This window comes from Heterocephalus glaber, unplaced genomic scaffold, assembly GCF_053883595.1.
Source record: "Heterocephalus glaber isolate CG9 unplaced genomic scaffold, H.glaber_assembly_v1.0 deba00001444, whole genome shotgun sequence".
NCBI lineage: Eukaryota > Metazoa > Chordata > Mammalia > Rodentia > Bathyergidae > Heterocephalus > Heterocephalus glaber.
Genome location: NW_028258297.1, coordinates 21,593,864 through 21,608,274, shown reverse-complemented (window position 1 = coordinate 21,608,274; position 14,411 = coordinate 21,593,864). Strand labels below are relative to the sequence as shown.

Here is a 14,411-nt window from a genome sequence, read left to right as displayed (position 1 = left end):
AAACAAGCAAACAAAAACCAGTTTGAGTAAGAAACACCTGGTGCTTTACAGCTGCACTTTTGCAATTAAAAATGCATATCATACCTAATCAAGTTGAATAAATCTTTTATTTTACAGATCTAAAATATTTTATGTATACACAAGGAAGGTGCCTAATTGCACAATCATTTGCAATCAGGGGATAAATCTTCTTACTCTCTCCAGCATGAACTGTCCTAGAAAGCACTGGCTCTTAACTTTTACAGAACATCAGAATGACTTGCTAACTAAAATCACCAATTCCTGGACCCCAATTCAGATAGACTTGGGTTAAAGTAGTCCTTACGGGGGCAAGAAATATTCCCCTGAAGCGGCTGGTCATAAATGAAACTTTGATAAATGTTGTGACAAAGATATAGGACATTAGATTTATTTCATTAAAATAACAAGTTTACAAATTTCTTGGCCTATAAAGGAAAATGATTTTTCAAAATACATTTAAATTGGTAGCCATGGAGACTAAATGATGTCATATGGGTTAGCCTGCAGGTCCCTCTAAGCATCTCTAGTTTGCTTGGTCACTTACTCTCCTCCCAGTACACATTTGACGTGCCATAATATTCTTCTTTCCTTTAATCCCAAGAAATCCATCATTGACATTGATTTTTCAATTTCATCAGAATGTGAATATTATTTGTTAAAGACCTCTATTTTAGTAGTAATACTTAAGACTTCAGAGAAAATTTTCTTAATCAAGTCATATCTTGATAATATAACATCAAGAACAAATATAGCAGAATCATATTTACTTGTTAATATTTACTCATATGTATACAGCATATGGTCACAATGCTTAGGATGCAACATAAGCTCAATAAATCTACCATAGTAAAGAGTATTGGCATAGTGTTTCTTTCCTTCTAATGACTTATCAAAACTCTAAAAAAACTTTTTTATGTTGTCTTCAATGGTTGAAACATTGCAAAAGTTGTACAATATTACCGGTATACATAATCACCTAGACATTGAAATTATTTTATTAATTTAATATATAACATGTTAGTACAAAAGCATAATAGTTTGCTAGGGGGGTCATAATTAATCTTTGTTAATAAAATACACAGATTATATTCATAAAGTCACTCTTTTATATATTGATTCTTATTAAAAATGCATAAAATATTAAATTGAAGAAGAAAACAATGAATATTGTGCTCATAAGACAGGTAGGGTCAAATACAGTTTCATAAGGCTGTTTCCCAAAGATCAATACTTGAAGAAATTTCCTGTATACTGCCATAAAATTTCAGAGATTTTTCATGGAGAAGAAGTGTTTCTTCAAGATTACTTCCACTGATGTTCTGAGCATTAAAATGATTTAGATTACAATATCTAAAGAAAGAAAGAAAGAGAGAAAGAAAAAGATTTTCTTAGTACCAGATGTAGATGACTTGCTAAATCATTTGCTTTTTCCTGTGCTTGTCTACCTTTTATGATGGGCTCAACAGTGATGATTATTTAAGAGCCCTGCTCTCCAGAACATTCTTTAAAATAGGACAAAGGAGTTTCAGTACATACAAGGCTCTAGGTGGTGCTCTTTTACAACCTGCAGTGACTCCTCAACGCCCACAGTTAGAGAATGTGGAACCCTAGGACTTCACAAATTTCATGGTTGCCAGTACTCATGAGGCTTATCAGATTTACTGGGTGTTTGTAAATTTGGTGCTGAGACAATTTGGTGCTACGACCACTGTTGAAGAAGGAGGCCATGACTATATTTCTAGAATGTTCACCCTTCACACCCAACCCAAGAAAAACTTGCCTTGTCTTTTAATTATCAGACACTATGTTAGGGTGAGATGGAATCATCCCAGTTTCACAGGTTGGAAAATTGAAATTCCAAAAGTTAAATAACCTTCTTAGGGTTCAGGTAAATAGCAGTTGGTAGAGCCAGGCTTTGGAACTAAAACTTGGTTACTCCAAATCCTGGCTTTTTTCCATTATAATATACTGATTCTAAAGAAACAATTATTTTCTTAAACATATTTGGGAAAGACTCAGGAGGGTAGGCATTTTAGACTGTTTTTTTTTCTTGCTGTATTCCTAATGTCTATATAAGTGCCTGGTGTACAGCAGATATTCAATAAATATTTGTTGAAGCTACAAAAGAATATGATTGATACAATTTTACAGTTTTATCAGATGCAAGCCTCTGGGGTCAGCCATCTATGTTTGGCTTGTGAAAGCTTCAGAAAGGCAATTTTGCCTTCTTTGCTAAAAGTAACTGGGAGAGAATGAAGACTGCCTGAATAACTCCAGTCATTTGTCTCTGATTTATGTTGCTTTCCATAATTGTTAGAGGTTATGAGTAGACGATTACTGACACCTTTGGAAAAATAAATGGCAGCGGTAACTACTTTGTAAGATGTGTTTCCCAACCTTTGAGGGACAGTGCCGTGGTTATAAAAAACCAACCCTCTCTTGCCTTTCCCTCTGAAATAGCTATCATTTCTTTTTATTTTCATAACCAGTGTGGGGTACCTAAGTATATGAAACACTGTAGATATATTTACTTAAGCTTTTCAGCAAGGGAAAGACATTTTATCTGCTTTCTTCTTTAGCACTTACATTGGAGAGCTGCGAGTATGACATCTCACCATTGCATGACTTCAGATTTGATTGAGGAGAACTTCATTAGAGTCAAAGGCGGGATTTTTTGCTGGTGTTTGTTAATGTATGAAGAAAGTTTGGTCTGGCACTTAGGGATAATTCCTAACTGTACTTGAGGTGATGTCCCAGCGACCCTGACATGACTAATGCAGTTCTAGCAATTACACTAAGATTACTCAGGGATCTGCTGCCCTTGGGCAGCAACAGACTGATGTTGCCTGTACATTAGTAAGGGTGTTGTTTCATCACTTTCTTCAAAATCTTGGATACAAGAATAGCCAAGCCCGCCCTAATTTAGACTTTGCCACAATATCTTGGCTGTGAAAAAATATCTAGGTTTGACAAAAATTGGATTGTGACAGAATGTGGACTAAGATCAAATCCTATTTGACTTATAAAGAACATGTTTCAATAATACCATCTCTGGGACATGAGTGCTTTCTTCTGTTTCTTTGCATACTTACTGTTCCTTGGCACTTGACAATAACAATTAGCATAAAAATAAGCTGGAACCATGCATTCCTGAATACAGGCAGACTTACTCCCTGTGGTCCACAGGACTCTGGCCTAAATTCTCTGACCTGATCTATACCGTGCTAGTGGTCTGTAGATCCCCAAGGCAAAGTGTGCCTTTGTGTTGATAGAGTGGGTTCTAGATACTCAATCTTTGGAAGCAAATTTTCTCTTCTGATATGTGACATCCATTCTTTTCCTGTGGGATTGCTGATCAACAGGTGGTAATGAGTGTAGATACTTTAACCGAAGGGACTAGTTTTCTCTCAAATAGCTGAGGATTGTCGCAGAGCAAGTAAGTAGAAGGCTCTTTCCTGGCTCTTAGAAGCAGCACAGTGTAAGAGCATGGGCTTTGGAGACGACCAAATTTGAATTTGAATCCTAGTTGTGTGAATTTGGTTAATTTAATTAATTACTTTTGCACTTTAGCTTTCTTCTGTATACAGTGATAAGATCTATGTAACAGGTAGGTTGAGATTGTGTGTATATAACATGTTGCATAAGGTAATAGGGTGGTCAACATACATAAAATTAATTTCTTTCCTTTTTCATTTTGTTTCTTTCTCTTTTTCCCCCTAAAAGCATGTACAAAAAAAAAGTAGACAGGAGATGGAGAAGATTTGGGGACAATTAGATTTATTTCTGAATAAACCCTGTATCAGTGGTCCTCGAGCTTTTTGACACCAAGAACTGGCAACAATTTCTTTGTGGACAGGGTTGGGAGTGGTTTCAGGATTAGATTCTCATATAGAGTGTGCAATCCACATCTCTTGCATGTGTAGTTGAGAGTAGAGTTCAAGCTCCTATGAGAATCTAAGGCTGCTGCTGATCTGACAGGAGGTGGGGCTGGGTGGTGATAGGAGTGTTGGGAGTGGTTGGAAGCACAGCTGAAGCTTCCCTAGCTTGCTGCTCATCTCCTGCTGTGAGGCCTGGTTTCTAATAGGCCAGAAAGGGGTACTGCTCTATGGCCTGGGGCTGGGAACCCCTGGGCTACTTAGTCCCTTATCTTTGGTTCCTCCAAACTCTGATGCTTTTTACATTTTTATTCTTCTCTGCACCCCATACCACTGTCTCTCACTTGTTTATAGTGACTCATTTGCTCAACAATCACAGAGAAAGACTCACACTTGAATAGTTTAATTTGAACATCAGTGTTAGTTCCATGTAGCCTGGCATTTTGCTTGATTCAACTTTGTTCCGCTAGTGCGTGCACTAATGCTTAGCATTTTGTTTGAATGCATGAATGAATGGCTGAATGGCTGAGCTAACAAATTCGAGTTCCAGTGCGAGTTCTACTTGAATTTAACCCATAATTAGTGTCTTCTTGTTACACCTCAGCATAACTTTAGAAGAAGAATTGTAAAAGGGAGGAAAGGAGAACAGAAGGCCACATCTAGGGCCATTATTATTATTATTACTAAAGTGTTTGAGACTTTACACATATGGTCCAGGTATTATTCTTAATGTTTCCTTTTCAAGAAAGAGTGAACTGAGGCTTAGCAACGTTAAACAGTTGCTGAAGTGTATAGAGCCAATACACTGTGGAACTGAATTGAACTGTGCTGATTCTGGAGACTGCCTTTTAAGCTACTTCATGAAGGATAGGGTCAAACCTTACAGTAGGATAAAGACATAAACTAAGAGATAGCACAGTTGTAGGGACAGAATACTTGATACTTGCAGCTTAAAGGAGGAGAGGTTTATCTTGGTTTATAGTTTTGGTCCAAGGTTGGCTTTACTAATCTCATAGCCTCTCAGGTCAGTCAAACTGGCAGTTGAGATGAGTCATCACAACACATTTCTTCGAATTTGCAAATGGGCACCAATTCTGTGCTTGCATGCAGTAGATGGAGGGGAAGACTGCTTTGTCTTCAGCTTCAGTTTTCATTCCTGAATGTATTGGGGTTTTTTTGTTTTTTAAAATTTTTTTGGCACCGGGGATCGAACTTGGGACCTTGCACTTGCGAGGCAGGCGCCGGAACCACTGAGCTAAATCCCCGGCTTTGTCTGTTTTTTTTTTTTTTTTTTTTTTTTTATAAAGCTAAGGAAATTCTTGTTGGCTTTTTCTACAAGACATTCTGATTCTTTAATTTCCTTTCAAACTAAGAATGAAGCTGGCATTTAGAGACATTGTATATTGTGGAGGATCAATTTGATTTCCGATAGTTTGGAGGGTAAGAAGTATACAAATTTAGGGAGCTACTAAGGTTTTTAATTTTGTCATCCATTTTGCCTTGCATGGGGTATAAGTGTCTCCCATACTGGGCCGTAAGCTCCATGAGAAAAGCAACACAGATGAAGCTGAGCATTTGCTGACTTCCTTTGTAGTAAACTGGTTTCCTATACTACCTATCAAATGACTGATGTACCAGAGGGATTTGTTAGAAGCATAAAAGAAAGATTTTTGGCAAGGGAGAAGTGACAATGAGTGGGATGATTTATGACTAAATACATAAATTAATGAAGTAAAAAGAGGAAAATGAAAATCTGCTTAGCTCCCAGCAGCCATTGTGCTTAGCACTTTCTCAAAATTCTTCCCCAACCCCATAAGTGGCTCGGATTATTGTTTATTTTTTAAACATGTGGAAAAAGAGGCTCAGGGTGGATAGGCAGTTTACTCAAAGTACACAGCCATCTTAGAATATGTCAATGGGAGGGTGGCAGGGAGAGAGAACTCAATAAGGCCTAATGATGAATGACTGGTAGATAGTACATATTCCCACTGAATGGTCTCAGGTGATCGGCTAAGGGATTCGTGTATAGCCTTCTATTGATCTTGAAATGGTCATTGTTGATTTAAAAGCCTGAATGGGATCCAAATCTCGAGTCATTAGATTCCTAGGTATTTGTTTAATGTTATTTGCTTTTAATGGTAAAAGCATTCATTCTTATTATCAATATGGTTATTTCCAATTCTACAGGGTGCTAAATAGTGGGGAAAAACTCTTGTTTTATAACATGTTTTAGAATTGAGTGAAACACTGTTTTATTACAAGGATCAATGGAAAAGTGAAGACTAAAATGAAATTTCTTGCTCTATATAATCCTTTAAATTTCTGTAATATGCTAATGGGTCCAGTCACAGCATACAGGGCTCCTGCTGGCTCACTGGTGGTGGTTTCCAGAGAGCACTGTTTCGTGGACTCAGAAGTTGTGCATCTTACCGTACACTTCTGTACCTTCGAGAAACACTCCAGAATCCCAGAACGGTCAACATTGTCAGTGATGCCAGCAGAAAGAAGAAGGTTTCTAAACTGCCTTTGTTTAATGTGTTTGGAAACCAATTGCCTGTTTGGAACAAATGTAATTGTCATTCAACAGCAGAGATATACGTTTCTGTGACTGTTTTACCATTTCCCAATTCACAGAGCTTTATTCGCTTCAATAATGTCTTCCAAGCAAAAAAGCTCATCTAAAACTTCATTGTTAAAATTCATTTAGTTCTCTGATTGCCAGGAAAACGATAAGCAAAGTATCCCAAATATTTAGAGATGGAAAAACTTCAGCTGGGTGTGAAAGTTATCCTGATTATGCTATTAATCTGTAGGAACAATGTTTGTCTTATTTATTCTTATACATCTAGTACTTAGAGTAGTGCCTGGAATCTGGGAGTTGTTTGGTAAACATGTTACTGAATGAATGAAAAATATTTTCCATCATTGGATAATCTGTTGCACATACTAATTGCAATGTAATTGAGATAATACATGTAGATGACAGCTATTAGGTTATTTTGAAAACTTAGATAAATGCAGGGTTATCTTATGATAATGTCACTGCTCCTATTGGTAAATTGCTCCAATCTCTGACATAAATATTTTCTTTTGGCCTGGTGAATAATTCCATTTAACATCCTCTAATAAAGGGTCCCCATTTCCTTGTGATATCAAACTGAGGACAGATGGAATTATTCAGGATTCAAGGCAGTTTAATTCACTCCTAAGTTTTTACTTTTTCTTTGGATCTTTTCCATGATTTTCCTTTTTTTCATATCTATATCTACATCTATCTATACACATACTCAATTTTGTTCAGTGGGTTTTGAGGTATTATGATCCAATTATTATACAAACTATAATGCATTGTATATAATATATGCAACCCTTAGTTTTAAACAGTACTACAAAAACAGTGGTGGTATCTAGTATTGCCAGACATACTGCAGATATCTAGTATTATAGAATGTTTAAAAGGAAAAAACCATGTCTTTATGGAGAGAACTTAATTCAACTGCAGTTCTGAGTGAGTAGAATATTTCCAGAAAATGTTATGCATATGAGAACAGAAACTAATCATCTCTGAACCTTCAAATGCCAATGTTTTGGCATTTTCTTGCCTTTTTCAAGGAGGAGCTCCTACAATGGGCTGTAAAGATGAATTCGGGACCAGAGCACTCAGACTCTGTGCCAGTAGCACTGATCTTCAGTGGCATCCTAGCCAAATGGGCTGTGGGTTGCTTTGGGAACTAGAAAGTGTTTCTTGGCTTCTCCCTTGACCGTGCATATTTTCAAGTGGGGTTTGAATGGAACACTCTGTTCAAGGCTGATAGTCAGCAAGTGCATAAGTACGATAGCTATGACTAATTATGCCACTTCCCGTGGGAAGCTGTTCTTCTGTCATTTAACTTCCCAGTAACCATTACTGTGGCTCAAGCATGAAAATTATCTTGTGTCCATTGTAGTCTTGGACCCATAAATAAAAGTTGGTACTGAATTCAGAGATACTTTGGAAGTTCTACCTCATTTTGTTAATTTGCATATATTACAAAGGAAATTTTTCATTTTATGGCTATGTTGACATGATGCCTTCACCTGAAGTTTAAATGAGCAGATTCACTGAGGGTTTCTCTATCTGTTTGTCTGTCTATCTGTCTGTCTACTGGATATTGTGTAGTCTACGTGTATGTGTATAGGAACTAAATATTTGGTTATAATTTGACTGTAGAGAATTGTGATGGAGGTCAAGATAAGGTTGGATAACAGCCCACTTATTTTCAGAAAGAATTAAATCATCCTGCTAAGCCTATTCAAATAGTCCTATTTTCTTTTTTTTCTTGAATTAATATCCCAATGGTATTTCTGTCCTTTTCATTTCACATCAGCACTTTGCACGTCATGCGATTATACCATTTTATCACCATGTTTCTCTGCTAGAGTAACAGGAGTTTGCAAGGAGTATGTGAAGCCTCAGAATTAACATGACATTAATTCTTCTCGCAGCATGAATTTTGGCCCATAAGAAGTAATTGAAAAGACTATCTTTATATTATAACATAGTCAGATGAGGGAGAAGAATATAAATTTTGTAAGATCTTTAAAGGTAAAACATAATATTTCTAAGAGATTGTGCAATTACAGCAAATACCAGTCTTTGAGGAGACAGCGGTAGGTCCCCTGGGTGTGCGGTGTTCTTGTGTCTGTCATTGGGGATACTGTGGATAGCACAAATGAAAAGCACTGTGACTCGGTTTGTGGGGATGTGAGGTGACAGAACGGGGTTGTTGTGCTGAAAAGGTTAGAGAAAGGTAGTGGAAATTTGAAGGCCTATGAAAAACATTAGATTGGGGCAATTTAAAAAATAAAATGAAAGATTGCCTTTTCACCTATTCAAATTCCTGATAACTCCCTGTATTCCTTCTTAAATATCATTTTGAGTGTTCAACTTTCTTCATAATACTGGTCTCCTTTTAATGCAATATTTTCTGCGTTATTTAACTATAAATTGACATTTTCTGTACAGCTAACTTACATGGTGAACCCCAGGGTAAAGAGAATCATCACCCGAGTTGATAGAATGGGACAAATACCAGCATCAAGTTGGACAGAGAGATTCTTCATGAAACCTAAAAACTGCTTGACCCAGATAGAGTTACCTGACTTGGTAAAGGAGCAAATTTGATATAGAAAAGTCTAGAAAGAACATGGGCTTTGAGGCAGACATACTATTTAAGTCCAATTCTGCTTCCCTTATTGAACAGTTTTGTTATTGGGCAAATAACTGGACCACTTGCACCTCAGTCTCTCCTCCCCCCACATAATGACAATGATGCCACCCTCGCTAAATTGTAATGAGAAGTAAAAGAAATAATAGCTGCCAAAGGCTGGGCACAGAGCAGAAACATTAGATCATCACCTCCTCCTGCCCTTTTTAGAGGTAGCTCACCAAAATCAGGTCACTTGAGCTTGATCTTGGGCTTGTTTCCTGTCAGATATTTCTTCATGCTCTGTGTGCCATTTTTAAAAATCATTATCCTAGGACTGGTTGTAAAATGTTTCATTTAACATTGTCAGTTGACTCAGCTCTTAGGTACTATAACTTTATTTTAGTAGCTTATAAACTTTTATTGTTGTAATTCACATTCGTGCCATTTTTCATCTGACATTTCTAGTGGCCGATGGAAATCAGGAGCATCCTTGCAGAAGGAGACAAAGTGCAGGCTTTAGGTCTAGAATGGGGCATACTAAACTCCAGAACTCAGCTTGTGTAAGCAGAAAGGTTAACAACAGGAGAGAAAATGTGCCGGCTACAGAGTTTGGTGGCTCCTCCATTATATGACATTGCTAATGCACACAGTGAGCTCTGGTTTTCTACCTTAATATTGTAACCAACTAGTCAGTAATGAGCCTTAGACCACTGGAGTAATAGAGCAGTCACAAAATATTTGACTTTGTTCAGAATTCCTCCAGATAGCTCTTGCTCAACTTGATTTATTTGTTTGTTTGAATTTGTGGGGGTGGATTTTCTTGTACCAGGAAGTGCACATCCCAAGTTACTTATGAGAAAAAGTTCACGGATTAGTAAGGGACATGCTGACAGTAATTACTCAGAAGTATTAGACTTTATAGATACTAAATGAAATATTTCTATTTATCTTAAGTTACCATGGTCATGGTAGAGACAAAAAGACAGTGGAAGCCTATGGACTAGTTGTTGGAGGGGGGTGCAGAGTACCTTCCTCACCAATAGGACAAATAGGAGGTAATCAGAACATGCTTCTCCACAGAAATCAAGGTCAGGTCTAGGTGCAATATTGGTAGCTACTCTCTCTCTCTTCTTTCTCTCTTTCTTCCTCTCTCTTTCTTTCTTTCTTTCTTTCTTTCTTTCTTTCTTTCTTTCTTTCTTTCTTTCTTTCCTTTTTTCTACCCTTCTCCCCATTCCTCCCTCCCTCTTTCCTTCCTTCCTTCCTTCCTTCTTCACAGGTAAAGGAGGAAAGAGCCCTGCCAGATACTCCTTCCGCTTCTGACCTCTATCAGGGAGAGCAACCCTATGACACCACAGGACAAGAAGTAATGGGAACAGAAGACAGGCAAGGTATACTACATCCAAGAAATGTCCCCATAAGTAAAAAATAAGTAGGAGTGCCAGGCAGACCAGAGAGCCGCACACTACTGTCTATAATCATGCTATCTGATCCAAGTGTTAGGAAAGCTCAAGATGGTGTAAAGGTATTCCTCCAGTCCAGCAGTCTGCTTGCTGTGGTAACTTGGGTTTTAACAGGGCAGTTTGACTGTAGACTTCAGCAAAAATATCCACTTACACTCTCATTTGAAAAACAATGCTTGTTTCAGAAGAATGATAGAAAAAGTTCAATGTGGGAAAGATGTGAAGTGACTGTAATACACATTGTTAACTGTTGCTTACAAGAAATATCCCTAACAGATAAAGCTTAAAATAATATGATGATAATAAAAGAAGAGGAACTCATAAGAAAAAGAAATAAAATAACGGAAAATGCCAATTTCAGGCAAACTGAATTCAAAGGAATAATCTTTCAAAGAGGCATTGAGAAACTTTTTTATATTGATGAGTAGTACAATGGTCATATGGTAACTAATGAAAACAGTCTTGAAAATACAGGGAAGACATATATAAACAATTCTTGTGAATGATTATGTTACACTGTCAGTTTTTGCTAAAATAGGAAAAATAGTTAATTACATGGAGAATTATAATACTGTAATTGAAATAGTTGAATAAAGATTACATTGTTTAGTACAAAGAAAATGCCCTTTTACTGAACTTGAAATAAATCAATAACAAACCCAACCTCCTAGAAATTAAAGATACTGTCACTAATTAACTAATTGATTAAAGAGTAAATAAAACCCAGAATATCTAAGTATTTAGAAAATCAGGAGATTGCGTTTACAAATTTAGAAATACAGATATATATTTTACTCAGAGGCACATTTATTTAAAGGCACATAGGTTTTCACTTTAAAGAAATATGCTTCTTTGAAGATGAGATAATTTTGCTGAAAACTTAAGATAACTGAAGTGCCCTTAATGATTTGCTAAGGAAAGTTAAGCAATGTAATGAAGACACAAACATTAATAATCTCACTACTATATAATAGTGATAATCTCAGTAGGCTGTATTGAATGAGGAAGATAACTCAGTTCACAGTAACAAAAAGAGAAAAAAACCACACAATTCCTATAATATCTTCAACAGGAAATGCTCAGGATATATAAGAAAAAAGAGTCAATCTTACTGAATTGCATTTAAAAATATTGAATAAATTGAAAAGCTATGTGGGTGGAGGTTCTTGCCTACCTGTATAAAGTCTTCAAGCAAAGCAAAACAAAACAGAACAAAAAACTATTATATTCTTGGATGAAGTGCAAAATAGGATTAACAATTTAGTTTTTCTAAAATTAACCTAGACGTTTTACTCATCTCATTAAAACAGATTTAGGATTGGATCAAATTGATAAAACAATTCTAAAATTCATCTGGAAGTATAAACTGTAGAGAATATGGCATTAATAAACAAAAAATAACCACTATGAGAAGTATGGTCAGTAATTCCTGATACAAAATATATAAAATAAAATTGTGATAAATAAAATTAGAGTGATAATAAGCTAGAAGTAAGAGACAGGTGAAAGGAACAGGGCAGAAAGTCCTGAAATAGTTTCAAGACAAATATATATATTTGTCTAATTGATTAATTTAATTCCATTTATCCTATAATTGTGAGATATTCATGATTTAATCAATTTTTTTTACAATATATTCTAAATTATAGATGTTTGTTATTTTGAAACAAATATTTTATTTGAGATACGAAATTAACTTGGGAGAGAAAATTAAATTCAAAGTGTTAAACTATTGGATTCCATACTCACAGGTAAGTGCAATAAAATTAATTACAAGCTGGGTGTGGTGGCACACGCCTGTCATCCCAGCACTCTGGAGGTTGAGGCAGGAGGATCTGCGCGTTCAAAGCCAGCCTGGGCTACATAGTGGGTTCAAGGCCAGCCTGGACTACCATAGTGAGACCCTGCCTTAAACAAACAAACAACCCCAAGCAAATAAATAAGTGAAATTAATCACAATGGAAAAGAATGATGGATCTGCTTACCTATACCGGGAAAACTTGTATAAAATAAACTCATCTATGAAATCAAAATGCTGAGTCACAACTAAGAGAGTGGCTTCACACCCCCACTAACTAACTCTTGGGCAGTTGAAGTACTGAAAAACAGGTCTGTTATTAGCAGCATTGATTCTGTAACTTTGTAGTTTGTGTCTTCATTATAAACTGTCTAAACACATCCTGATATCCCAAATGACAAGTACTAGTTGATCCTGAATGCTCAGATTCACTAACTTCAGGCCATACCACTCTACAAAAATCACAGATTTATCAAATACTTTAGGTATGCATGATATTATTTCAAGTGTTACTTCATTTTGTTTTTGATTCAGAACAGATTTATACTGTCTCTTTTCAGAGGAAGATGCAACATTTCCACTTCTTACTAGCTACTGTTTCATTTTGAATGTAATAGAACTTTGAAAAATCTTAACATATGTCTTTTGGAATTTCATCAAATGATAATTGGACACAGGGAGCGAAGTTTTTTCAGGTTTCATTGGCTTTTTTTTTTTTGGTACCGGAGATCGAACTCGGGTCTTTACACTTGCATAGCAGGCAGCGAAACCACTGAGCTAAATCCCCGGCCCTAGGTTTCATTGGCTTTTTAAAGAAAGTTATTTTGCAATGTTGTTGATCTAGCTAATGTACAAAATTGCTGAGACAAAACTGAAATGGGTTAATACCTTGCTGTAGTTTAGGCACATCTTTCACTTACTAGGTGCTTTTGTTTTTGTTTTTTTTGCTTGAGACCAAGGAAGTGTCCAATTAAAAATATGTATCAGTCATTCTCTAGGGTGGATCTATGCCTGCACCATGGGAAATAAACCCAGGGCAGTGGGAAGAGCTTATCCAGGAATCAGGAATCCACTATTGTTATATGATTGTGGCAACTTTGAGCTCATTTTCCTCTTCTATATGTTGGGCCTGCAAATATCTACCCCCAAAGAATTGTGAAGATTTAATGAAATAATATCTTTGTGAAATGCATATAGCAAGGTCTGCATATAACTGACACTTAATAAATGTTAATTTCTTTCCTTCCTCCTTTCAGTAACCTGATTTAAATGCTTCATTTGAGATTCATAGCTCTCCTACCTGAGTTAATTTTTAAAACACATTAATTTTCATGATACCTGAAGGAAATAATCCCTAACAACTCTATTCTAACTTTGACTTTTTGACAATTTTTTCATATTTATCTAATAAGAACTCAGATTATCATTACCTGTAATTTACAGACAAGGAAACAGAGGTGCAGAGCGGCTGAGCTGTTTGTCTAAAGTCATATAAAGGAGACAGAATGAATATTTGTTGAATGAACGATGAACCGAGGCTACTCCCAGACCCATACATACCCAGGCCTTTGCTCTGGATCCTAATGCCTGCATTGACACTCTGATTTGCATTTCTAGTTCTTGGGATTGTGGATAAAAATGAAATCAGTTTGCTGTTTCCAGGAAGGGACACTGTGTCTTTCAAAACTGTAGAGAAATCACAGGCATTGTTCACCTCAACTGCGGAGCCAGCAGAGCAGGCGTGGATATTTGGCAGAGCAAGCTGCCTTTTCAGGGAGAGTTCATCCATTTGAAGAGCACTGGGAGGGAAAACCCATCAAGATAGCGTGTTCTCATGATGATTTCAATGAATTATCATGGAAATGAGTTTGAGAAGAGAGGTAATGCTTTGTGATAATAGCCCGATAATGCCATTAGCTATGAACTGTAATTGTAATAGCATTAGTCAAATGAATATATCTGATATTAATTTGAGTGTCAAATATTTCTATAAGGTTCTTCTTGTTAATTAAACATCAGCCTTGTCGTTATTAATTCAATATCTAGCCAGTGCCTGCACATAGTAGGA

General features: G+C 36.4%; 1 protein-coding gene across 1 annotated transcript in view; it reads right to left on the bottom strand.

The window, feature by feature from the left end:
- Positions 1–1,072: 1,072 nt before the first annotated feature.
- Slc15a5 (solute carrier family 15 member 5) overlaps positions 1,073–14,411 on the bottom strand; it is a 90,182-nt gene continuing 76,843 nt past the window's right edge. Inside the window, exons 8-9 of the mRNA XM_004845816.3 lie at positions 6,342–6,450; positions 1,073–1,371 (exon numbers count right to left, since the gene is read on the bottom strand). Of these exons, the coding sequence (XP_004845873.1) occupies positions 1,224–1,371; positions 6,342–6,450 (257 nt within the window). The 3' untranslated portion in view covers positions 1,073–1,223. The remainder of the gene's footprint in view (positions 1,372–6,341; positions 6,451–14,411) is intronic.